Source organism: Chlamydotis macqueenii, chromosome 1, assembly GCF_036417535.1.
Source record: "Chlamydotis macqueenii isolate bChlMac1 chromosome 1, bChlMac1.mat, whole genome shotgun sequence".
In the NCBI taxonomy this organism is placed as follows: Eukaryota; Metazoa; Chordata; class Aves; order Otidiformes; family Otididae; genus Chlamydotis; species Chlamydotis macqueenii.
Window position 1 is genome coordinate 92,679,773 of NC_141556.1, and position 25,165 is coordinate 92,704,937.

At 41.8% G+C, this 25,165-nt stretch overlaps 1 protein-coding gene across 1 annotated transcript; it reads left to right on the top strand.

Moving 5' to 3' along the window:
* Nucleotides 1–665: 665 nt before the first annotated feature.
* CCDC80 (coiled-coil domain containing 80) lies at nt 666–25,117 on the top strand. The gene is made up of 8 exons (XM_010118079.2): nt 666–1,268; nt 1,637–3,543; nt 7,227–7,383; nt 11,060–11,196; nt 11,831–11,979; nt 15,219–15,322; nt 16,892–16,972; nt 19,736–25,117. Exons 2-8 carry the CDS (start codon nt 1,648–1,650, stop codon nt 20,080–20,082), a joined length of 2,871 nt encoding a protein of 956 aa, XP_010116381.2. The 5' UTR covers nt 666–1,268; nt 1,637–1,647; the 3' UTR covers nt 20,083–25,117.
* The last annotated feature ends 48 nt before the right edge of the window (nt 25,118–25,165 follow it).

Genomic DNA, 25,165 nt, shown 5'->3' on the forward strand with positions numbered 1-25,165 from the left:
TGTCCCTCTAGGTGTTTTTGCACCTTTTCTGTTTTGTTTGGTTTTTTCTTACTGCTACTGCACATTCATGAGAAATACATGCGGGTCTAACTTTAATACAATAATAAAGTAACCATCCTGATCGGTTTAAAAACTACAAATTAACAAACAGCCATGCCCATATCATGTTTGCAGAAGAAGCTATTCCAACATACATGAGGACCTGAAAGAGAAATTGGTTGAAAAGTGAAGAGAAATTGGATTTCATTCGAGAACCCCCAGAAACAAGGAAACAAACAAGGAAAAGGGGAACAGGAGGCAGAAATAATGGGGTTAAAAACCAATAAATCCTAAACACCAGAGCTGCTATTGACATCGATGGGGAAACGCACTTCTCACAGGACAATTTTTTATCCAGCCGGGGTCAGTTTAACGGGGAGAAAGAGAAAGCCGAGGCTGTCGAGCGCCGGGGAGCTGGGACGCGTGAAGGAAAGAGTTAAGGCTGGAGTCACCCTCTCTGGAGTGCTCTGTGATGCTGTGCAGTGTTTCAGCCCCCAGAGCCTTCCTCCTCCTCCTCCCTCCCCGTGTCGAGTGGGGAGGAGGCGGGTTCTGCTGAGCTGTTAAATCCTGAGTGAAGTTTTCCCCCATTTCCAGTGGCCACCGTTGTCTGAGGCTGGTTCGGAGAAGGGCTGCGGTTACCCCGACATTTCTGGGAGCACGGCCAGTCAAGAACAGAAAAAGAGGAAAAGAGGAGTCTTTTACAATTTGCTTTAGTCAAAGCCTAGAGAAAGAGGAAAGGGAAGCGTCCCCTTTTTTTTTTTCTTTTTCTTCCCAGCATCACATTCCTGTGTTTTTCTTCAGCCTGGAAAATATATTAATGCTGGTGCTTTCCTCTCTGGAAACAAAGGAGCTAAACGGGACTGAGGAAGCAAGAAGTGGGAAGGAGGCTTGGGAAGTTTTAAAAGAAAGAGACTGGGAGCAGCTGGGATTTCCCTTTCTTACATGAAATCCTTGCCTGTGCGGGTAACTGGTAGAGCAAAAAGCCAGACCTGCAGGTAGATGGAGAAGCAGAGATCCCAAAGGCAATTTCCGCTAACCTCATCCCATTTGTCAAGAAGGTGAAGAAGAAAGAAAGTTAAAAGATACAAGGGAAGACGGACAGGCTCTGCGACCTGTTGGACTGTGTAAAGATAAATCACTGAGCAGCAGCAAAGCTGCATGGCATCCGTCTCCTTTTAAAGGAAAAAGACGTGAAACCTCGTCGCTGGAAGGGGAACTTCCCGGAGAGTGTAAGTCTCGAGTCAAATTCTTGGCTTTCTGCTTTACGTACCGGACCCTTTCTCTGTGCGTGTTTGCATGCGTGTATGTGAGAGCATGAGAGAGAGAGAGACTGAGAGAAGGATGCAGATCACAGTGTCCTTTTGGACAGAGTCATGTTACAGATGGATGATCTCATTTTTGCAAAAAATGATCCATTTTGTGCTTTTCCAAAAATAACTGCAAACTGTACAAAGCCACCAGGGCAAGACTGAGGTGTAATCAGCACTCTTCAATCACAAAAGCTAGCCAGCCTGTGCTCTGCTTTTTTTATCACTTGCGCAAGATATCACCATACTGTTAGCAACTAACTTTTTCTCTTTCTTCTCCTCCCTGCAAGTGGATTGCACAATGAACTGGAGGCCAGCTCTCAACTTAGCCCTGCTGTGGGCAGCGTGGCTAGTGTGTGGCTCTGAGAAGATGGGGAGGCTAGCGGAGAGAGGGAGCCAGGGAGTTAGGAAAGTGCCCCTGGCTCACAGGGCTCCAAGCAGCTTCCTGAGAAGGTCTGGAGCATCCCTGAGGAATTCGAGCCCGAATCCCCAGCATCCCGTTACCAAGAGGGATTCTTCAGCACCTCCAAAGGCACCTGCCAATCTCCTGCAAGGGGACACTCGTTTGCAGGTCAGGGGCATGGGGACCAGAATGAGACGGGTACAGAGACTCACAGCTGCAGCCAAATTCTCCAAGTCTGAGATGATTAAGGACGAAGGGATATCCTCTGCCTCACAGTCACGAATGGTACGTTTCCCTTCGGGGTCAAGTTCTCCCAATGTCCTGGCCAGCTTTGCTGGGAAAAATCGAGTGTGGGTCATTTCTGCCCCCCATGCCTCTGAAGGCTACTACCGGCTCATGATGAGCCTGCTGAAAAATGATGTTTACTGCGAACTGGCTGAAAGGCACATCCAGCAGATTGTGTTGTTCCATGAAGAAGGAGAAGAAGGGGGAAAAGTCAGAAGGATAACCAATGAAGGAAAAATCCTGGAGCAGCCACTAGATCCTGCCCTCATACCTAAGCTCATGAGCTTTCTGAAACTGGAAAAAGGGAAATTCGGCATGGTGCTGTTGAAGAAAACTCTGCAGGTGGAGGAAAGGTATCCTTATCCAGTTAGGCTAGAGGCCATGTATGAAGTCATTGATCAGAGCCCGATCAGAAAAATTGAGAAGATGAGGCAAAAGGGCTTCATCCAGACTTGCAAAGCAGCTGGGGTGGAGGGACAAGTGGTTGAGGAAGGCAATAGTGGGGGCAGCACCCAGCCTACACCTGGTGGTGGACATGTCCAGATGTCAGCAAGGAAGGAGGAGCCAAGGAGGAGCAATAATCAGCCAACAAGGACCAAAACAGTGAGGAAACCAATGACAACCACGGTGGCCACTCCTCTGCCTACGGTAAGGACGACTACTTTTCCTCCCACCACCACAACTACCCGTGCCACCACCCGTGCAGTGACAACAGCAAGTCGGTCAACAACAACACCACCACCCCTCCCCACCACGCAGAGGACCTGGACCACAAAGTCTCATTCCACCACAGAGTACCACAGGCTGCCAGTAGCCCCTGATACCACCACGCCACGAGTCACAGCCTCTGAAGATTTTTACTCTCCTGTGTGGAAAGCAAACCGCAGGGACCGACAGCGCAGCCACCCAGAGAAACACCCGGCAGCCACACGGAAACCAAGCAAAGCTGCCCATTATGACAGTTTGACAGAAGTCCCAACAGCTCCCTCAGTGCACTACACAAAGGCAAATATGGGTAGATTTAAAGATAACCGAACAGACAGGAAGGACTATAACCATAGGGACCTGAATGTCACACCAGGGCAACACAAACCAAGTAAGACTAAACCACCAAAAAAGAAGGCCCAAGAAAAGATACTCAGCAATGAATATGAAGATAAATATGACCCAAGCAAGACTGCTGGTTCGCATTTAGAGGAAGAGATAGCAGCGGGAAATATTCCCCCAAAGAAAGGAAAAGAATCAAAGAAGCATCAGCGAATGGATAAACCTGAGAAGAAGAAGAAGAAGGACAGACCCGACAAGCTGCAGAAGAGTGAGAAGCAGTCCAAGAAGGACAAAGCTGAGAAAAAGAGCAAGCAAGACAAGGACCGTAGCAAAAAGAACAAGAAGGGCAGCAGGACTGAGAATGAGGATTTCCCCAAGCCCAACAAGAAGCCTTTCCTACAGCCTCCCAGGAAATCGGTGACTGACCTCCTGGAATATTTTGAAGGCAAAAGGCGGCTCATTGTAAGTAACCTGTTCATCTCAATCTTATTACATAAATGAAGTAATATCTCCTCCCTCTGAGTAGGAATATGGAGAGCAGAAACTTTACTGTGGTTTTCTATTGGATTGTTTGGGGTTTTTTGTGCTCTTGTTTATGAGGTAAAATTCTAGACCCAAATGATAATTTCCAACAGGGAAGGCTTCGCAGCCTCACACTGGAAATCTTACACGCAGTATGAACATCAGTCAGACAGGAATTAGGCTAAAACTTCAGTTTTAAACCCCAGTTGCTTCCATGGGCCATCATACAGCCATCAGATTATTTTGTTTCCAGTGGATATGTAGGTGTCAGGATCTGTACAGTTATGATTGATAAAATGAAGTTCCAGTGTGGATTACATTCCCTTCATCGCTTTGGGGTACTTGCCAATGTTACCACATCTCGCTGCTGAGCAAGTCCTGCCAGCTGGCACACCTGTTTTATATTGGTGCTGGTGTCCTAAAACTGGAAGCAAGCCAGGTGGCTTGGCAGTGCTAGTGCATGTCTGACCGAGGATATGCACAAAGGCGTATGATCAGATGCCCCGAGGTAGGATTGTTACATTTGCTATTCTTCCTGATGGGAATTTGGCATTCAAGTCTCCTAGACATCTTCAGAGATCCCGTGCAAACTTTATTTTGTTTTGGTTTTTTCCCCCTTTTTTCCCCCCTGTTGTTTTTATTAAACTCTAACGCTATGGTAAGTTTTCACGTCTGAGAAACTCAGCATGGTCTGGAATTACTTGTCCCAGGGTTTAATAGCGTTGTATGTTTTTCCAACTACTTATCTGAAAAAACACTTCACCTGGGACAGGAAACAGTTTTAGTTGTAGTACAAATGTTTTTTCTGGCAGATGGCGCATACCCTGAAAGGTACACTTTGAAAAACAGTTCTTTAAAAATATTATTGTGGGAGCTGGTTTCTTGCAATTATTCCACTGCAAGCTGGCCTGTTTCACAGTTGTTGTCCAATAGTCAGTGTCAAAAACATAGCTTTGACTTTCATGCCCCAGATTTTATACAAATAGCTAAGATGCCAAACTAAGATTTCAACCATTGGAATTTAATTAATAATTCTGCTGATGATTCACAGACCGGAGCAGAAGCCAAGTTGCTTCTCCCTCTCCCCTATAGCTGCAGGGCCTATGCAGAACTAGCAGACTTGCATTCCCCAACATGATGGAAACGGAGAAGATCCATATAGCTGAAAATTTTTGAACTTGATTGAATTTTGCAAATAATGCCTATTGGTTACTTGTTAACTAATAGTTAACCAAATAGAAGTTTGAGATCTTTGAAACTTGATCATGTATCTCAATGGTGTGGCTTACAAAATATGTGCAGCATCAGGACAAATAAAAACACACATGAAAAAAGAGCCAAAAGTAGAGCTCACAGATGTCAGGCTGCTAATTCATTACACCAGCACAGTCCTGGCAACTTAACGGCTGGTCTGAAATTTGAGCCTTCTGATACTAGGCCACCTCTCAGCTGGATCTCCAAGAAAAGGGTTGCACAATCGCAGGTTGTCAGGCCAAAACTCACTGAAGACAAATGATTATGCCACGCCGCACTTCACTTTTCCAGTATCTAACGCTGTCCTCAGCCTGCTTGCTCTGAATTTGCTTAGAAACCAGGTTTTATCTGGTCATTAGTAAAAGCAGTGGCTGAACTCTACTATCTCTTTGCCACACATGACACATGTGGAAAACAAAGAATTTCTCAAACTTCTTTGAATCCACACACATGCCTATTTGCATCCCTTCCTATCAAACTCATCAACTCCCTTAGGGTCAGTCCTTCCAGCTAGATGAACTCTGCTATTCATGAGCCTTCAGACTCCCTCTCTAGAGAATTTGCCCACACTGCTGCAGAAGTGGCCTCTACCCGAGTCATTCCCAACTGCTTTCCTATACTTTTGTCTTTCGGCCACTTTAACAGACTGGCTCCCAAGGACCTTGTTTCAGTCCTCTATCAAAAGTCTTTTGAGAGAGACATGGGGTTTTAAGTCGTACACATCATTAAGGATTTCAGATTGCAGATTTCAGTGTGAATTTAAAACATCCAGAATTCTGAACGCTATTTTGGGTTAGGTTCAATTAATGACAAATATAGGACCCACCTGCAGAAACTGAAAAAATGTATGGGTTTTGAGTCCTGCAGCCCCAACTCTCTACAGAGGGGCTTTTATTGTGGTCTTACTAATGTTGAGAAATCTTGGCTCAGTGAGTTTGGGTTTTTTGTTTATTTCTCTGTGGTGATGAAATGCAGACAGTTTATGTGTCACAGTTTATAGCAACATGCACGTATTCACACACGCACATACAGATGTGTGCATGCAAATGCAGAGAGATACGGTGTATATACTGCCTGGGTTAAAACAGTCCTAGCACAAAGCTTTGATCTGAAGTTTGCTTTGCCTCTTAAATCTTCCCTCCTTCGTTCTACAAGGTTTTGCTGAAGTAGATTGAATTCAGACTTGGATTTGTGTTCCTGCTTACGGCCTCTGAAACTAGGAGGACAATACAAACCAATGGTCTGGTTTGGATCCCAGTCCTCAAATCCTTTTCATAATCTTTTTTTTTTTTTTTTCATTTGAAGCATGTCTAAGCAATTTAAAAGCACATTACATGTTATGGCCCAGAAATCAAATCCTCTTTGTGTCTGACTGTCATTCACCTTCATGTCCCAATACTGTAGTCATGCCAGGGGGCCTTTGCATAAATGAGAGTCAGATCTTATAAGGCCAGAAATGCCTCTTATATTTCAGTACATCGATGAACTGAATTTATCAGGAGTATATCATAAAAATTAGCCTCCAGGCCCTACAAACTTAAGAAGGCAGCTATAAGATGATTGCACTTGTTACAGACTAAAGCGTAAGTGTGCAACTGAAGGATTCTGGTGATTATTTATGACCTTAAACCACAAAATTTGGATCTAGATTCCAACTTCCTCTGTGTCTGGGAGATCGGTGGCAGGTGCTTGATTGCAGATCACTGCTACCAGTTAGAAGGATTACATTGCTAGAGCTGCAGCACTGCTCTCCACCTTCTGCTGGAAACTGCTGCACAGGACCACTGCATGTTGTTACACACACACCTGCCCTGGAATATTTGCATCTCAGTCAATGATGAAGGATCCAAGTTGTGTGCTTTAAACTTTTTAAAAGTTAAATCTTTGCAATTGTCTGGAGGCTTTGAAACCAGTACTATAAACTGTAGACATTTTTATACTTTTATTGTTGTAATTGTTCCTCCTCCTCTTCTCCCACTGTGAGTGATTAGGGGGAATCCTAGATTCATGGCACCACTGAAGGCTGTGAGGGAGACCTGGAAGGACTGGCAGGGCAAAGGATAGTAGGAAAGTACATGGTTTTCTGTGAAATACAGTGCCATTTCTTTTCTCAGCATTGTGGAGAGGCATTGGAGCAGCTGATGTCTTCCTAAGGTTTTCCTGTGGCTGGCTGAATATCTTTGGATCCATCCTGGGCCTAAAGATGGTGCCCTCCAACCACAAATAAGTAAAATAAGGCTACAGAGCTGTCAACAGCCCTGTGGAAAGAACACCCAGTTTGCAGACAGTGACTAGTTCTCCTTCAGTAAAATACTCATCTGCTTCATTCCTTATACTAAACAAACTCTTTTGTCTCTGCCACCAACTAGCTGATCACGACCCCCAAGGCGGACAACACCATGTATGTACAGCAGAGAGACGAGTATCTGGAAAGCTTCTGCAAGATGGCAACGAGGAAGATCTCAGTCATTACAATTTTTGGCACCATGAACAACAGCAGCATGAAAATTGACCACTTCCAGCTAGGTTCTTTTTTTTTAATAATTTCTTTCCATCTAGTGGGTACAATACAGACAGCAAAGGGAGAAATCTCCCCAGCTTGGGTCAAGATCTAAGCAAGATCATCTGTTGTGGTCCAGTTGCACTTTCAAACCCATTCCTCCTCCTTCCATGCCAGCTACATCCCTTTTATATTTACATAAGTGTTTCTGGTATTTTCCATTTTTAGGCTTCCAGTGCTGTAACTCGAGCACCTTCAGCCTTCTTTGCGGGAATTCTTAAAATGAAACAGTGAAAAGCCAGAAAAATGTGATGAAGGCATGGGACAGGAAGAGGAAATTAGGCTCAGCTCCACCAATATATTGAATACGAACCTCACTGTCTAACCAAACGGCTGCCCTAATACAATGCTCCCCTGTGCCCTTGGTTTTTGCAGGACGTCAGCCATGGTTGGCTAGATACTGACTAGCATGATTTAAACACTGCTTAAAGAAACTGGCTGTTGTCAGGAAGGAGAGGAGGCTGGGGGCAGGAAATGCTGAAGGGAACTGTCTGAGATTATATTCAAAACTTGGCCTGAGTTAATCCCATTTTGAAATTCAACATCATTATCTCCTTGCTCTGCCATGTAATATTTTCTCATGCCTTTGCACTCCTCGCAAGGTCATGGAAAAAGCTTCATTTTTCAGGGGCACGCACTGGCTAAACCCAGGACAGAGAGAAGCATGCTAGTTAAACCCTTTGCTGAGAGTCCCTTTCCTTCCCAGGATCAGCTTTCCCAGCTTTAAGAGCTGATCTTGATATGCACACAAAGGGAGTATGCTCCTCCACAGTAAGGGGAAGTTTAGGTGCATTTTCCTCTCCGTACCAGTAGACAGATATTAATTTAGAAGATTCCAACCATAGCCTCTAGGTACAGACAACCTCACAAATTTGCACCAGCATACCTGATATTAAAAGGCTTACCATCTGAAGTCCTGTTGCTGTTACTCATAAAGCAAGATACCCATCAGTGTGACTGCTTATTGCTGGCTATTGTAAAGAGGTTTATCTCACTGAAGCTGGAGGTTTTGGAGGCACTATACATCAGGCTATGAAGGTCTTGAAAAATAACTCATTCAGCCATATTTAGTACCACCTTCTTTACATACAGAGTTCCCATATAGATGGGTGATACTGGGCATCCATCTCTCTTAGGCAGCTTTGAAACAACTGATATCAGTGTTCAGGTCCTGGGGAAGCACCCACTACAGCCAGTGAGAACCTTTCCTTTCATTACAGTAGGGTTTGGATAAAGACTTCAGGTCTCAGTCCAGCAAAGCACTTAAGCTTAGGCGTCTCTTGAATCATGTAAACAATCTCATTGCTGTCTGTGTCTAAAGGTTAACACCACCGTGAATGCTTCACTGGATGAAGGCAAAGAAATACTATAAACGCTGCTAGTTTTGCTTGTAGGTCCACCGCATCTTTCCTTTGGAAATTCATCTGGTTTTACCAGACCTTGGGAAGAGATGTGTGATGGAACAGAAGGCTCTGGACCACATCAGTTCCAGGGTATTTCAGGTCTAGCATACAACTGGCCAGAAGATCACGGATTTATGTCTGGCTCCCAGCTATGCCTCTACTACTCTCAGACGGAGAGGACCTAGCAGAGGACCAGGAGCCTTGTGTCCCTGAATGACAGTGAGTCACAAATCCTGCCAGACTGTCCATTTGTGCACCTCCTTGACAAATCTGGAGCACTACAGTATTTTCCACATCAGGCCAAGATTACTCAAGGTCACTTTTTGTGTACCTAAACCCATTTGCCTGTCAGTGGCCTGTTTAGGATTATATTTAGCTCCAATCTGGCTAATAAACAGACATTGACTCTGACATAGACCATACTCTTTCAGCCTGTTCCAAACTTAACCTACACCCAAACTGTTCCCCTAACCACACAAGTGTGTGTAACAGCTGCATTCTCACAGGAGGCATTAACTTGTTGAAGAAAAGCAGGAGACTTAGAAGGGTGTAAGTTAAACCTTATATGAAGTTCATCTTACATTTGTGCCCAAAACAGCAAGTCCTGAGCTTTTAAAAAATTTAAATAATACAAACATCTTTCTATTTTACCTTCCCTTCTCCTCTACCCTTCCTGTTTGCATGGCCTCTTCATGCCTTACTCTGTCAGCACCAGAGGCTGACAGAGCTCCTAAGAAACATTTTGTTCACAGGACTTATGCTGTACTGAGAAGCCTTAGCACCCAGCATGATGACGTCTACTTGTAGTGCTGCATCTTGGGACTGAAACACAAATGACAACAACAGAAAAGTCCACAGAAAAGACTTTTCCCTTGAAATTTCAAATACATTTAGAAGTAGTGAATAAAAGAGAACTCATTAACATTGTTTGGCCAAGATCAGCTCATACTGAAACCAAAGAGTGTTTCTCAGTTTCCCACTGGAATGACACAAAAGCTGAGTGTCACGGCAGAGGTCTTCTCTTCACCGTGAGTTAGCCATGTGGTCTCTTTTCCCCAACTCATGGGAACAGAGCTTCTAGCTCTTGATCGGCTGTCGTGTCTCTGTTTGACTTCAGCCAGGTCACTTAAACAATGGCTGGAATTGCTGACTGAGGATATGAACACTTGTATTCATAGTGGTGTCACAGGGCATAAACAAGTAATGTTTGCAAAGAGCTCTTTGGTGTGCAGGTGACATTTCACTTTGTGTGTGATTTAGCTTGTGTTTAGCTTTCTAGGCCCACAGTTGCCTATGGAGGCCTGCTCCAGCTGTGTCACAGTTGTATCGCGCTATGCTGGATGCTACAGCTGAGGCTGAGCTGATGACACAGAGGCTTTCAGGACTTGCCCCTAATACACCCTGGTTCCAGGGGAAGTAAGGAACCTCAGTACCTCCATAGGCTTGTCTTCTACGTGTTTCAAATCTGTGTCTTCAGAGGTCTTTCTCTCCTCAGGCATTTCTGAATGTATTCTTAGGGTAAAGCAGTGAGTAGGTACAAAATCATTCTCAAAATTGTTTTTTTCCTGTCAGGTATGGTGCTAGAATGGGAAATGAACATCAGCAAGCAGATGGCGGAGGAGTGCCACAGCAGGGTATATAGAGAGAGCTGAAAAGCTAGGACTGCAGTATTCAAGTATTTTCTTGTAGTCACTAAACCTCCCCTGTAATTTTTCAAGACTGGCAAGGTTAACCCTAGTGTCCTGACAAACCTCAAGCTGTTCTAGATATATTTTACTGACCCAAATTCTCTATGGTGTTTCATTTGGATATGGTGCTTTCCAGGTCCTGTCCTAAATCGTTGAACAGTTTCTATTTTCTGTTCCAGAAGCGGCTGCATTTCAGGAGCTGGTGAAATGATTAGTACATGCATATACATATATAAGCACACTGCAAAAAAACTCTGAAAGATCTTTCCAGGAAAGAGCAGGCAACCAAGATTTTTCAAAAGCAAGAAGAAATGCTGAATACTGAAGTGCATGTGCCCTAGGATAGACTGACTTTCAAAAAATACTGGGATTGAAAACTAGACAGTTAAAAGCCATAGTGCCATAGTGATGTTTTTTAATATCTTGCCTATGCAGCAGGAAGAGGGCTCCTGGGGAAAAATGAATTTCCCCCTTTCTTTCAGGGTGAAATTAAAGGCACAGTGTTGTGTGATTCCATGACTATTTTAATTTCTCCTTTGTCGCACATTAAGATAACGAAAAGCCCATGAAAGTGATAGAGGATGAAGATCTTGTGGACCAGCAGCTCATCAGTGAGTTGAGGAAAGAGTATGGGATGACCTACAATGATTTCTTCATGGTGCTGACGGACACTGACATGAAGGTCAAGGTGAGGGTTTCAACTCTGAAAGAAAAGGCATTGGAAAAATGTGAAAAAAAAGGTAAAAATTATAGGAAATTACACTACAGGCTTGCATGTGAGGCACACAAGAGACTGATGCAGGACCTGGTCATTGCTGGAGGACAAGAAAAAGGACAGTAAGAGAAATTTTCAGGAATTAGATAGCCATCTTCATTTTTTTTTGCAGTTAGGGGATTTTGGGAATAGTATGCTTCTGTTGGGATGGTGATCTGACACCATAGGAACAGGACTCCCCACAGGCAGGGGGTTTAATGTAGTACCTGGCATTCTAAAACACACAGTTTAGCTGCTCGACGGGATGACAGCATATAGCATATGAACAATGCTCTAGTTGAACAGTCTTTCAAAATAATGTAATGACAATTTGTTGCCTGTAATGGCCTGATCTTATAACATTGGGCAAATACCAAATATATGTCACTTCCAAAGAGCAGTCTGACTGCAAAACCAGTATTATATTCCATAGTTTCTAATCTGGTTTAGGCCTTGTTACCTATGTCTAAATAGGAACACTTGAATCTCTATATGTCCTACAGTGCTGTGACAACATGCAGAAGGACTATATGCATCCTTTTATCCATCTGTTCTTTTTTCTTAACAGCAATACTATGAAGTACCCATAGCAATGAAATCTGTGTTTGATTTGATCGACACCTTCCAGTCACGAATTAAAGACATGGAAAGACAGAAAAAAGAGGGCATTGTCTGCAAAGAAGATAAGAAGCAATCCCTTGAGAGCTTCTTATCCAGGTATTACCTTCTGTTCTTATCTGCTGCTAGTTCTAGTAATTATTGTCCTACTGAAAAAATACCCATCCCACTATTTCTGTGATTTTTTAAATATAGATTTCTCAGTATTTACAGTGTTAAGCAAATACAGAGATGTAGCCATGGCTGAATGAAGTCTTGCAGTGAGCACTGGAAGTCAGGATGCATGTTGTGTTTCTGACTGACTGCACATTATTCGGATACTAACTTTCTGTACCTCAGTTGCTCCATCATGACATGAAGATAACACTGCATTAGAAGAGCAAATAAGGATTAATTCACAGATGTTAGCTCAGTGTTTTGAATGTACAAAGCACAGTGTTTATGTGTTTCAATCATCAACCATCACAATCTCATTAATCCCATTCTAATCCCTTCCATGTAGCTCAAATCAGTAATTAATTATCTGTAACTTCCTTCCTATCCTGCATAACAGTTGGTCTTTGCCAGTATTAGTCATGCATATTATTAAAGGTTTTGCAGAAGTCTCTTGCAAAATGTCTGAAAGACCTTCTGCAGAAAGGCAGTTCTATTTATGCAATCTCTATATGCCATGTTACAGCTCTACCTGTGAGACCTAAATTCCAGGCAATAAACATGTCTGGACTGGGGGAATTCAGATCCACAGAAGAGCTGTGCAGCTCTAGCTCTCTCTGTTACAGCATAATTTACATGAAATTATGGCTACCCCATCACTCTAGGCCTTTACCTGTTACTAGTGCATCCTCCTCACCTACTATCAGAATCCATGGGAATACACTGTTAATGCCAGATAGCTATAAAAATAACTGAGGCGGTGTGATGGATTATGACTTCAGGAGGAAAGGAGCAACAGGTAAATGAATAGGCTGCTGGTTCATAAACATTTTAAAATTCGATGGTGACTTCAACAGAAAGAGAACCTTTAACAAGATTCACCCCACCCACCTCACCACCTCCTGTTTAGGTCTCAGTGATTCACCCTCAAGACCACCAAGAAGAACCACAGTTTGGAAACAGCTGACGGACACAAGAAAGAGCTTGTATGCTGGGAAATGACAGGCCCCAAATCCTTCTTTGCTTGCAAACAGCCCTAGTAATAAACACACATTAGAAAAACAGGCAGGAAAAACGCAGAATGTTACATGCATAAACAGAACTGCCGCTGCACAGAATGCATTTGTTGTCTGTGAAACAAGCACCAGGCTTTAAATATTGGGTGGACTTTACTAGCCACATTAACTGGTTAGATTCCCAGCAAGATTCATTCCAGCTTTGTCCAAGATTATCTCCCCAGCTGAACAAGAGTCCTGGCATCACCTCCCTGGTGTTGCTCATTGAGGAGGTCAGTTACAATAATGCAAATAAAGTTCTTAACAAGCCTGGCTGGCATGGAAGGAGACCACGAGAGCCAGAGCTGGCTTGAGTAATGCTTAAAAGCCACATTTATCAGGAGGAGATCCTTGAGTTTGTGGGGGGTGAGCAGCACTGGCTGCGCTGCTCTCTGGGCTCACAAACAAGAATGGGATGCAAAATCGGTAGCAGAGGAAGAAAAGATGCACATAGGGAAGGGTCTGGCAGATTTGTCAGGACAGGAGTATTGGCCTGTGGCTTCTAATGTCAGAAATAAGGCATAAATCTGTACATTAGTGTTGGTGAACTAATAGCTGTGAAGAACCAGTAAAATGTAGCCCCAGATAAGCACACCAAGTATAGAGATTGCCTGGGGGAGGGGAATAAACAGCTTGAGGGGCTTTCCACCCTTTTTCAGCTCTGTGCATCTCCAAAGGAGATACTAAAAAAAAAAAAAAAAACAGAAAGGAATTAAGAGTATCTTAAAGCAGCTCACAGATAAGATTCCATCCTGATTTATGCCCTAGACAAAATATGATCCAATGTTTATACTCACAGTCACTGTTTATAGGTAGCCAGGTGCTTTTGCTGTACAAAATAACACAAAGATTATTTTTTTCCCCATTTTCAGAATAACAACATGAAATTCCCCCCCTTTCCTTCACATCACATATGTGATTCTTAGTGCTTCTCACTCCTGGTCACATAAGTGTATACACACGGCCATGTCTCTTTGCTGTTCCTCCTGGGCAAGATTAAAATTGGGGAGCTTCGCTTTTCAAGGATTTACTTTTTGAATTATAAAAATGCATGCAGTATGAGTCAGTCCACAAGACAAAGACAACAGCATCCCCTGCATTTTCAGCAACTTCTTCTGATTTTGAGCAAGTCCCACCATATTTTCTGCTTCTCTCAAGTAGAACAGAATTGACCTGTTGCATTAGCCTTTATTTTGAGATCTTCACATGGTGCTGCAAAAAGGCAGGCTATTATTAAAAGAGCAACATCTGTATCCATTTAAAAGATCATTTCCTGTTATAAAAATATCCCTGCAGCTTTGCAAATTCCTATAAATCTGATATATTTAGGTTTAGTGGAGAAGTACCTTTATTCAAAAAAGAGGTTGTTTGTAGAGTATTAAAAACCTCTATAGTTAGCATTTTTAAAGGTTTCAAGTGTCCTTATGGCATTGCCTTTCCTTCAGAGGACAACAGAAGGTGCTCCTTGTGCAAAAGTTTGGTTAGATGGGGCATCTCATATTAAAGAAATAGCGAAGATTTATCTTACTGCCCCATGCATGCCTTATTTAGCCACAAGCTCTCACAACCACATACAAACAAGCTCAGATTTAAAGCCATGTTAAAGGTATTTTGAGCAAGTGTGGTATAGAAGAAAAAGAGGTCAGTGAGTATTTACACAGAAGTATGAGTTATGTCTGAAATGAAGATACACCCTAATTCTCAGACAGCCCTTGGACTGCAAAATAACTCTGCAGTTCCAGCAGTGGTGAATGACGTAAAAGCTAAATGTCTAGTGAGGAATTCTACAAGAATCTTTCTTTCTCTTGAATATACACTTCTGAGCACTGTTGTAACTACTGAAGGGGGCTTTGACCAAAGATAATAAGCTTTGCAGTGTTTGTTTGGCAACAAACAGCAAAGCAGCAAAACTGCAGATGGTTTTTTTTTTTGAGAGTTTTGGAGTTAGAAAATTCAAAACAGGCTTTATCCTCTCCCAGTGATGGACAGAACTGGGAAGATCTCCCATCCAGCTGTTACTTAGAAGTTGTGAGAGGTACGACATATCTCAGCCTACAGAGAACAGAAATGCTGAGAGGACTTGAGTCACATGTCATGATCATGCCTTGTCACACTCTTTTCTCTTTCCAGGTTCCGATGGAGAAGGCGTCTGGTGGTGATCTCTGCTCCCAGTGATGAGGACTGGGCTTATTCCCAGCAGCTTGCTGCTCTCAGTGGACAAGCCTGCAATTTTGGTGAGTCAAAGTATACTCTTGCTCCCCAAAACCACATCCTTCCTGGTGATGTGATGGATTCCTTTGCTCAAGTCTGAATCTAGACAGTCTGAGGAGTCTGACAACTGAAACGTTCAGTACTCCAAATCCAAATGGAAAAGATTGTGCTAAGCAGGTAGTACAGCACACCCTGACAGCTAAGACAGCTAAATGAAGTGTTCCCTGGATCACAGCACTCTGAAGCTTCTCTTCGGGCTTGTACTTCAGGAGATCAAAAGTATTCTCTTTTTCTCACTGCACAAATTAACGACATAAGTACAATGCTTTGGGAAGGGCAGATCCTCTAATACCTAGCTCAGAACTCGGCCAGGTATCAGGGAGATGCAGGGACATCAGGTTTTTTCCTTTTCCTTTCTGCTTCATTGCCAAAACCTGTAATAATATTAATGGAAGCTGCTTTAATCCAGTAAGAACCCTCCCAGCCCCCTAACTAGGTACTTAAGATCCAACTACATAGTCAGTGGAGAGAGATGGGCTCCTCCAGAAGGCAGCTAAGAGCACGACCTGGGAACATTCTTCTCTCTTTCCATTATGAAGCCCAGAGAGACTTACTCCTTAACTTAGGTTCCTAGAAATGCAAATAACTTACAGGGTTCAGACTTGACTCTTAAAGCAGAATGGAACAGGTCTCACTAAAAAGTGGCTATTTCAATACATTTCAATTATGCCTGAAGAGAGATCTGCCCAGTATTCCTGTTTATTCATAACCACCTTGCTTTCATTTGGTAACCACCAAAGTAAACTGTGACATGGACCACTGTAAAATGCTTTCTGAAGAACGGAATGTATCCAGAACAGTTAATTCTCCCCACCCTTCATTAGGGGCATCTTGAAGGAGATCCAGTGAGCTCCTAAAGCATTTGTCCTCAATAGGTGTTTTAACCAAGTTATATGTTTTAAAGCATCTTACATCCAAGTTGTAAAAAGTTACATCAAAGATTGTGTAGATCACACAGACTCATGAACGAACAGTTCCTACCACCCCTAAGGTCTTTCTTCAAAGCAGAGGCAACAGTTCAGGCCTCTGCCCAGAACAAATGAAAGGAGTGAATGCCTATCATAAGCCATTGACCACAGTCATTTGGAGTTTAACTGTGATAGGTGACACTGCCTCTAAATACTTCATACTTCATAGCTGTGTGTATGACAAGTAAGAGCTTCACTAGTGAACAAAACAATGGAAAAACCTTCTGAATTTAGGGAATGGCCTCTGCAACTTACTGGTGTGTCTGATGCTTGTATCCCTATGCTACAGAACCACAGCAAATGCTGTTGTCCTTGGCACACTACCAACAGCTTTTATGCAACTGATAGCACATTTACACGACGCACTAGCTTATCCCCATGCTTTGGGACAGGTGATGTGACTGGCAGAGACTCTGTAGAAACCGGTAACTCTTCCTCCTAGAGGGCTGGCTGAGACTGGCCCCCAATTTAGCATGCACAGACCTGGCTGATTAAATGGAAATTTGCCCAAGAATGAGCAGAAAGATCTGGTCTGACCCAAAACCTCCTTCATTTCCTCCACAGGTCTGCGCCATATAACTATCCTGAAATTGCTAGGACTTGGAGAAGATATTGGAGGCGTCTTAGAGTTGTATCCAATTAACGGTAAGTGACTGTTTCCAGTTTCTTCAGTACTGCCCAAGAAGGGCATTACATAGTGCTAAGTGTTTCTTTGCTGTAATTTCTTCAGAGGGATGGGTATAACTGTGGGGTTTTTTTCTTTTGTTTTGTTTCTTTTAAGAAACAAGATGACACAAAAGCAAACAAAAAGCTTGCTTGTTGTTCTTGTGCTAAACATCATATAGCTTCCTCAGGGCAGAAAAGCCCAAATATCATTTGGAAGTCATCTCACATCTTTATCTCCCTCTTAAACATACACTCCCAAGTACTCTCCTCTGCCTGCCTTGCTGTCAAAGACAAAGGGATATTTGTACCTTTTACATGCTCAAGAGTTTTCAGGGCTGATAGAACACAGACTCAGCAGATTCTTTTGTACGGGTCCCCCATTCACCTTCATAGAATGGTTTGGGCTGGAAAGGACCTTTTAAAGGTAATCTAGTCCAGCCCTCTGCCATGGGCAGGGCCATCTTTCACTTGATCAGGTTGCTCAAAGCCCTGTCCAGCCTGACCTTGACACTTCCAGTGACGAGGCATCCACAAATTCTCTGCACAACCTGCTCCTGAGTTGCAAAAAACTTCTTCCTTACATCTAATCTAAATCTACCCTCTTTTCGCTTAAAACCATTACCCTTTGTTCTGCCTCTATGGGCCCTAGTATAAAGTCTTTCTCCATCTTTCTTATAAGTCCCCTTTAAGTACTCCACTTGCATCCCAGCAGGCTACTTCAGATAGCTGTTCTTAGGAGATCTCAGTGTCAGGGTACATTTCAAATGCTACAGGTTCCTCTACCACCCAATCCCAACAACTGCCTCCACCAGTGGAGTAACAAAGACTGGAAGGAGCTTATCTATCCCACTGCTGTTCCTACTGCTCTGTATATAAAAGTATCCTAGTGCTTCTGTTGCACATAAACATAAGTCCATGCCTAAGAAAAAGAACAGAGGAAGCAGATGTCGTACTTCTTCCATCAGCACTCTTGCAGCTTCCACTTACTTTTCACTGAAGGACTTCATGACCTTGTTTATAGTTCCTATTTGTTAAGATCAACAGATCTCTTTTCAATTTACTCGTCTAATCTCCCTTTGAATTCACATTAACTTCTAGCATGTGTTCTCCTGGGAGAAGCTCTATAGATCTGCAAGGTACCTTTTATTTGTCCTGAACACGGATCCTTATAGCTTTGTTTGATATCCCTTGTCTCTTGTGTGGGGAAAAAGGTAAACATTTAAGCCCTATCCATCCCTGCACTGACATTCACAATCTTGTAGACCTGCCCCCAACCCATTTGTTTTACAGACTGCAGTCTTTACTTACTTGGTAATTTCTCAAACAGAGTTTATTCCAAACCTATGATCAACCTTATTGCCTTTCTGACTTTTTTTCCCCTGCAATTCTACCACATTCTTTTGAGGTTAAAGAATGAGAATTTCATGCAGTGTTCAAGATGCACACAAACAATAGGTTTCCACAGTGGTGTAATAATACTCTGTTGGTTTTTATTATTTTCCTCATGGTTTATAACATCTGTTTTGGCTTCTGACCACTAGTGAGCACTGAACTAGCCTCTCTCTTTTATAGCCCTAAGATCTCACTGCCAAGTGGTAATGGTCAGACTTCACCGTTTCTTCTGTGGAGTTACCAAAATTTTTACCATGTGCATCATCTTACTTCAATTTGAATAGAATTTCTTCCATCATTTTATTAACCAGTCACATAGTCTTACAAGGGTCTTCTGTAATGTTTCATAACCATCCCCTGACCTTACTACTCTGAGTATCTCCACACCATCAGTACACTTCCTCACCTCCACGCTCATAACTTATGTGCGTCATTTACAAATATGTTGAACAGCACCAGTCCCAGCACAAACAACTATGGAACTTCACTGGTGACCTCCCTCCACTCTAGGCACTGATCATTCACTCCCACCTCGTTTCCGCCTCTCAACAAAGCTATCAAAGTTCCATTTGAAGCCTTCTGGAAATCCACACAGCCTGAATGAGCCAGACCAGCCTTAGCCATCTGCTTGCTAACCTCCTCCAGAGAACCGCAACAAGTTTGTAACACAGGATACCACTTCATAAATAGAGTCCTGTTGCCAAGCCAACTATGTATATGTGTGTGCATATACATACATATAGGTGTCCACTGATCCTACTTGTCTTACATTTTCTACTCACTTACTCAGTACAGACTTCACACTTACAAGCCTGGAGTTCACCACATTTGCACTAGAACATTCTTTAAAGTGGACATGACATCCACCACATCCCATATCTCACATACCATGACAGTTCAAGAGTGAGGCTCTATACTGCCATTAACGACCCAGCAAATTCATCCTGAAATTCTTCACACTATCGCACTTCAATTCTTGTGATTTCTTTCACTGTAACAGTTTTTCACATATGCCTTCTGCATTATGTGAACCAGTGACCCAAGCTGCATAGAAGCCAAAGGTATGCATGTGTTGAGTGACAAAAAAGGTGTGCTACACTCTAGTAGCTTCAGCCTAGAGAATAAAGATAAGTTTACTAAACCTAAAAAACCTGTTAAAGATACACCTTTAGCTCATAGTGGAGCAACTTCATTTCAGAACCAGGAAATCCTGAGCTTGTAAATGCCAAGAATCTTACACTGCCAGCTATTGGGCTGTATCCTGTCTCATGTTGCTAACTCACCTACCTACAAACTATTCTCCTCACCTAAACAAAATATGAATCCTTGGTTTTTGTGATCACTTTCTAGGAAGCTCTACTGTAGACCGAGAAGACATCCCAGCTAATTTGGTGAAAGACATTCGAAATTATTTCCAAATTAGCCCAGAATATTTCTCCATGCTTCTAGTTGGGAAAGATGGAAACGTCAAATCCTGGTACCCTTCTCCAATGTGGTCTATGGCGATCGTGTACGATCTGATCGATTCCATGCAGCTTCGGCGACAGGAAATGACAATTCAGCAATCGCTTGGCATGCAGTGCCCAGACGATGAGTATGGTGGGTATGGTTACCATAGCTATCACCAGGGTTACCAGGAAGGTTACCAAGATGACTACCGTCACCACGGAAGTTACCACCATGGATATCCATACTGAAAAGAGCAACTTAACCTGCGACTGCCCCGTGTCTGTCTTCTAATAGCTATCCAAGCAATAGGTGGCCAGTTGCAGAAAGTCTTCCCAGGCCACCTAGATATCCATGCTTCCTTCTTCTACTGTTCAATCAAGGGACTTTGGTCATTTGCCTTCTCAAAAATGCAGAAGCCTTTACAGTGAAGCAATTCAAACCAGTAGTATTGAAGCTTTAAACAATAAAGACTCCATTATGTTTTTAAATCTTTATTAAAAAAGGGCATCAGCAGGTGCTGTTTGTATTAAAACCAAACAAAAAAACCCCACAGACCCAGTCCATGGACACTACTGTAGGGCAGGAAACAAACTGTCTAACAAATATTGCAATGCTCTTTTTACTATTTTTTTTCTAAGGAGAAGAAAATAAGTCTATTTATTGGAAAGTGAGAATTTTGCATTGTGCTCATGAAGACAAGCAAAGACTCACACTTCAGGACTTTCCCAGAAAAGGAAAATTTAAGAAAGAAGCATGGGGCAGATGCTTTAATAATAACAGCAACAATAATAATAATAATAAAAACTCTTCTACAGTGCATTAACGTTGTAATTAGCTGCCTTTAACAACGAAAATAAGAATTTATGGCTATGGCAGGATTTGTTCCAATACAATACATTACAATGTAAAGTTGTTAACTACAAAGCTTACTGAACAGCCATTTATTCTTTTAATTGGGGTCCCTGTTCTCTTAGGTCCTGCCCACCTAACAGTTAAACCCAAGTTAATGAGAACTAAGTGGAAACACCAACCATAGTTAGCATTTTCTGAAATACAGAAAACTGAAAACCATTATTTTCATCAGAAAAAAAAGGAAAAAATTCTCATTCATGTATATTTTTGATGAGTTGTAACTAGCTCTCTACAATAATGTTTTTAATTAAACTATTGCTCTAAATTCCAAATTTCCTTCTACCTCTTCTTCTCATACCCTCATCTCTAGGAAAAAAAAAAAATCTAGACTAAATGTTTATAAAACTATTTGGGAATAATTTGATCTGCTACTAAATCAGCTCTATTTCTGCCACTTTCTGAAATGGTTTTTTTCTCCCTTCTCATTGGTGTCGTCGGGCATTCAATCTGTTGTACCACTCTACTTCTGCTGAAATCGGTGGCAGGATTTGCATGCATAGCCATGCTTTCAACACCATTTGTTAGATTTCTAACCATTAAACACTCAGCAGAAAGACTGAGGAATATCCTGCAGTGAAGGTATCATGCAAGCCGTCATAGCGGTACAGTGATCACTTCTAATGTTGAAGGCATGCCAGACCAGTCACATGTCTTTTTATAACCTGTGACATGGGGGCACATGCCATGTATAGATACACGCAACAGGGCACTCTGACTAGATTTTGCCATTACAGCGGTAGCACAGGAATAGGGAGAAGCTACAGCTCTAAGCTGACCAGAGCATGCCCCACAGTTTGAGTTTTGGCATTTTCCTGATCCCCCTTTTTTTTTTTTTTTTTGGCCCAGATGAAAACAGAACTCAGTAAAGCAAGAAGTTAACTCAAAACCAGGTGCTTTCTTTAGAAACTTAGTCACAAAAGGTCAGACATTGCTTGCCCTTCTGAATGTCAGAAAGGTAGACAGATGTGGAGCAGACACAGTGCCCCGTCAGTTCTTCCTTAGTTTTACAAACTTGGTCACCCTCTGGGGCAGGCTGCCCTACATAACCCAAAGTCTAGTCAGCACAGGGTACAGCTCCTGACTTACCTCTCTCAGGCAACTGGACCTAAGTGGGAGGAACCATTTTGAGAGGGCTGTTGCCTGCAAAGAGCTTCCAAGCGTTCATTAACTTCCACAGCTGAAAGCAGTGGACAGAGAAATTAGAAAAAACAAAGAGTTATAAAGAAGAATCACAGAACTGAAAGGTTTCTAGAAGAAAATGGGAGATCCCATAGCTCAGTTTTAGAAAAAGAAGTGCTTATTGCATCAGTGTATTAAGGTGAGCTGACAAACTTTCTTTGCCTGAAGCAAAAGCAGAGGAAAGTATACCAGATGTCTAACAGTTACCTCCTGTAGACAGGAAGAGAAACACCTTTGGGGTGTTTTCTTTCAGGTGTTCATTTCAACTTTTCTGTAATCTTGTTTTTCATGTAAAGTCTTTAAACGAAAACCCTTTTAACTCACATTACAAATCATGGAAACTAAATGTTCTGTGCTGAGCAGGAGGAGGAGACAGTTAACTTACAAAAGAGAGTGCAACACCTGATCCAAATTGGCCTCCTCTTTTTTTTTTTTTCCTCCCCTTCTCCAAAATTCAAAGTTAAGTTGTGCAAGTACCAAACCCAGCCTAGGCATTCTGTGGGAGTTGCATTAAAAAGACAACTCCAAACAAGTTGTTAACTTACAAGTAAGTTTGGGATGGGCTCTGAACCAAAACTACACATTCAAATATTCATAGAATTTGAGGAAGACTCAGAATTATTCTATATTCTGCTGCCAATTTCTGCTTTCATTACAAACTGGCTCAAAATTATCAGAAGCTTTTAGCAAGCATTTAAAATCCTGATTTTGCAATCTCACCCTACAGAAAACTAAAAGCAAAGCCTGCCTGAAGGAGCATCAAGACAAAAAAAAATATTTCCACAACCACATAAAGTTATCTTGAAGACTATAAGCATTCGGGAGCTACAATACTCCAAAGTAAGACTTCATTTTGCAAAACACAAATCAAATCCAAAGCACTAGCTCTGTCCCTGCAGCTTCACTCTGAGGACAGACTCATTGAGATTAAGGTCCTATTGCTACAGCCCTTAGTGGGAAGATACCACATAATAAAGAAATTTTTTTTCTTATACACATTTACAGGATTTGATTCAGCTCCAAGATAGCTGTTTTCATCCCAAGCTGTCTTTCAAGCACCATGGCTCAGTTGCTACATTCACAAAGTAGCTGAAATTAACCAAAATAAATATTGCTTTAACCGGCTTGCTATAAACAAGAGAACCATGAACACACGTCTGTTCTGAAGAGGTTTTGTGAACGATTTCTTCAAAACTGAAGGGAGGAACATAGCATCCTCAGCAGCAATAAAGGTCAAATTTTTGTGAATCTGGCTCTAAATCATAGCTTAGAAAGAGCTTTCTACCCAATGTATTCATTAAAGACTATGCAGCAAACTAATGCTGCTCTCCAAAAATCTCCTCATAAATTTCCCTATTGTCTTTTGAGAACAAAAATAGTAAGCTTTCCAACATGGAATAGGTCAAGAACATACAGTGAAAATACTTAATCAAGTGGGATTCACATGATCTATTTGAAACCTGTAATTACAGAATAGATCCCCCTTGCTAACCAGGGTTGCTCTCCAGCTGACAATTGTTGACAGTCACTTCCTCTAACAAATCTCATGTATACACCAAATTTGACTAGTGCCATAGATAGTACAGCTGCACAGAATCGCACGGTTATACTTTCAGGTTACTTTACACACTTTTTTATTGCTAAGTTGATGCAAATGCTTACCCATTTTTAAACAGCAGTTAACATTCCTGTTGCTGCAAAGGGAATATATAGTTCTCCTCCATTATTAAAAGAAACCTGCGTGGCCAATCCAACAGAATCTCTCTGAGAGCTCCAACCTGAAGACAACATAAAGATTTCTACCTGTTAGACAGGACCAAATCTACAGCACAAATAAAGACTTGGATCAAGAGTTATACACCTGATGTCTTTGTGCAATCTAAGACTATGGCCAATAAGTCAACCATGATAGCATCAGTGAAATTTATAGAGGGAAAATCATTAAGCAGGACAAGGGTTGAAAGCAAGAACCAATAGTACTTTATAAAATCCGCAGATCAGTCATTTCTATATCTCATTTCTCTTAAGGCAGATATTTCAGGTAGGAAGGTCAAACATATGGTTTTTAAGACTTTAATCTTTGGTTTGATGCTCTGTCATTAGAGGTATGAGGCTGATTTCTATGTTCTGGCTTAATGCAAGGGAAAGCTCTCTGGAAAAGTTAATGTAAAAAGCTACTGCTCATGTAAATGCAGTGCAATTTAAAGCTAAAGGTACTTTCACTCTTCTTCAAAATACCTGCTAAAGTTGGTAGCTATGATTGAAAAACACAATGAATTCAGGCAGGTATATATTGCAAAGCTGTATGTAATGGAAAAACAAATGAAAATGTCTTATCGCAACTAAGTCTTTAACAGTTTGAGTATTTTTTTTTTTTTTTGCATTGAAGTTTCATTTCCCAAAATAGGACATCATAAACCAATGAAAACCATGTTTCTAGAATTTATATTGAGATATGCTTTCTTATTCATTCTGTACAGATGCAAACAACTAGGATTCTTTTTGTTGAAATGGCCTACTAAAGAAGCACAAAGAGATCAGCTGTAAAAATTTTTTCAACCACAACAGTAATTTTGCTTTGTACATTTGTTCTTAACATATGACAGAAAAAGTTAATACTCTCAGAAAAAGGTAAGAAATTAGAATAACAATTTTAGATTAATAGTTTATAACTTGACAGTCATTGCCCACATACGGAAACAGGCTGCTTCTGTTGATGGATCAATGACAGGAGGTGTGTTAATTAATATAGTAATGAGTCATCAATACAGTATGCATAAGTAAGCATACACAGAGCCCGGAAATAGAATGGCAGAGGGGAACAAAGGCACAACTGTCTTCAGTCCACAGAGAAATGCATCACTAACTGATTACTACACACTGTGGTATGAGGCTTTGACATTGAACTCATTGCTTATCTTCTTAAGAATTCTTTTGACAGTGCCTTTCAACTGAAGGGAGGAAATTATAAACCAAGAACTTTTCCACTGTTCTGAGAGAAGAGGCTTTAGGAACATACCAAGAATGTCTTATCTGCATCCATATTCCTTTCTCCCTTTTAAAGTTCTCTGAATTATTTGGAACCTATTTTTCTTCTCACCCAAAATACAATCCAGCAGACACTTCAAGAATGATTCTGAGATCACCGTGCCTGGCACTCTGCAGAATGATTTCTCTCTCCAAAATGAATGCAACACCAAATGATACTACCACCTGTACCCTCTTGCTCAGTTCTCCAGA

Bases quoted from the DNA above. Each gene is read 5' to 3' on its own strand.
- CCDC80 (XM_010118079.2), top strand. From the start codon at position 1,648: ATGAACTGGAGGCCAGCTCTCAACTTAGCCCTGCTGTGGGCAGCGTGG. The intron at 11,197-11,830 runs GTGAGGGTTTCA...TTTTCTTAACAG, and splicing joins ACACTGACATGAAGGTCAAG to CAATACTATGAAGTACCCAT. The intron at 11,980-15,218 runs GTATTACCTTCT...TTCTCTTTCCAG, and splicing joins CTTGAGAGCTTCTTATCCAG to GTTCCGATGGAGAAGGCGTC.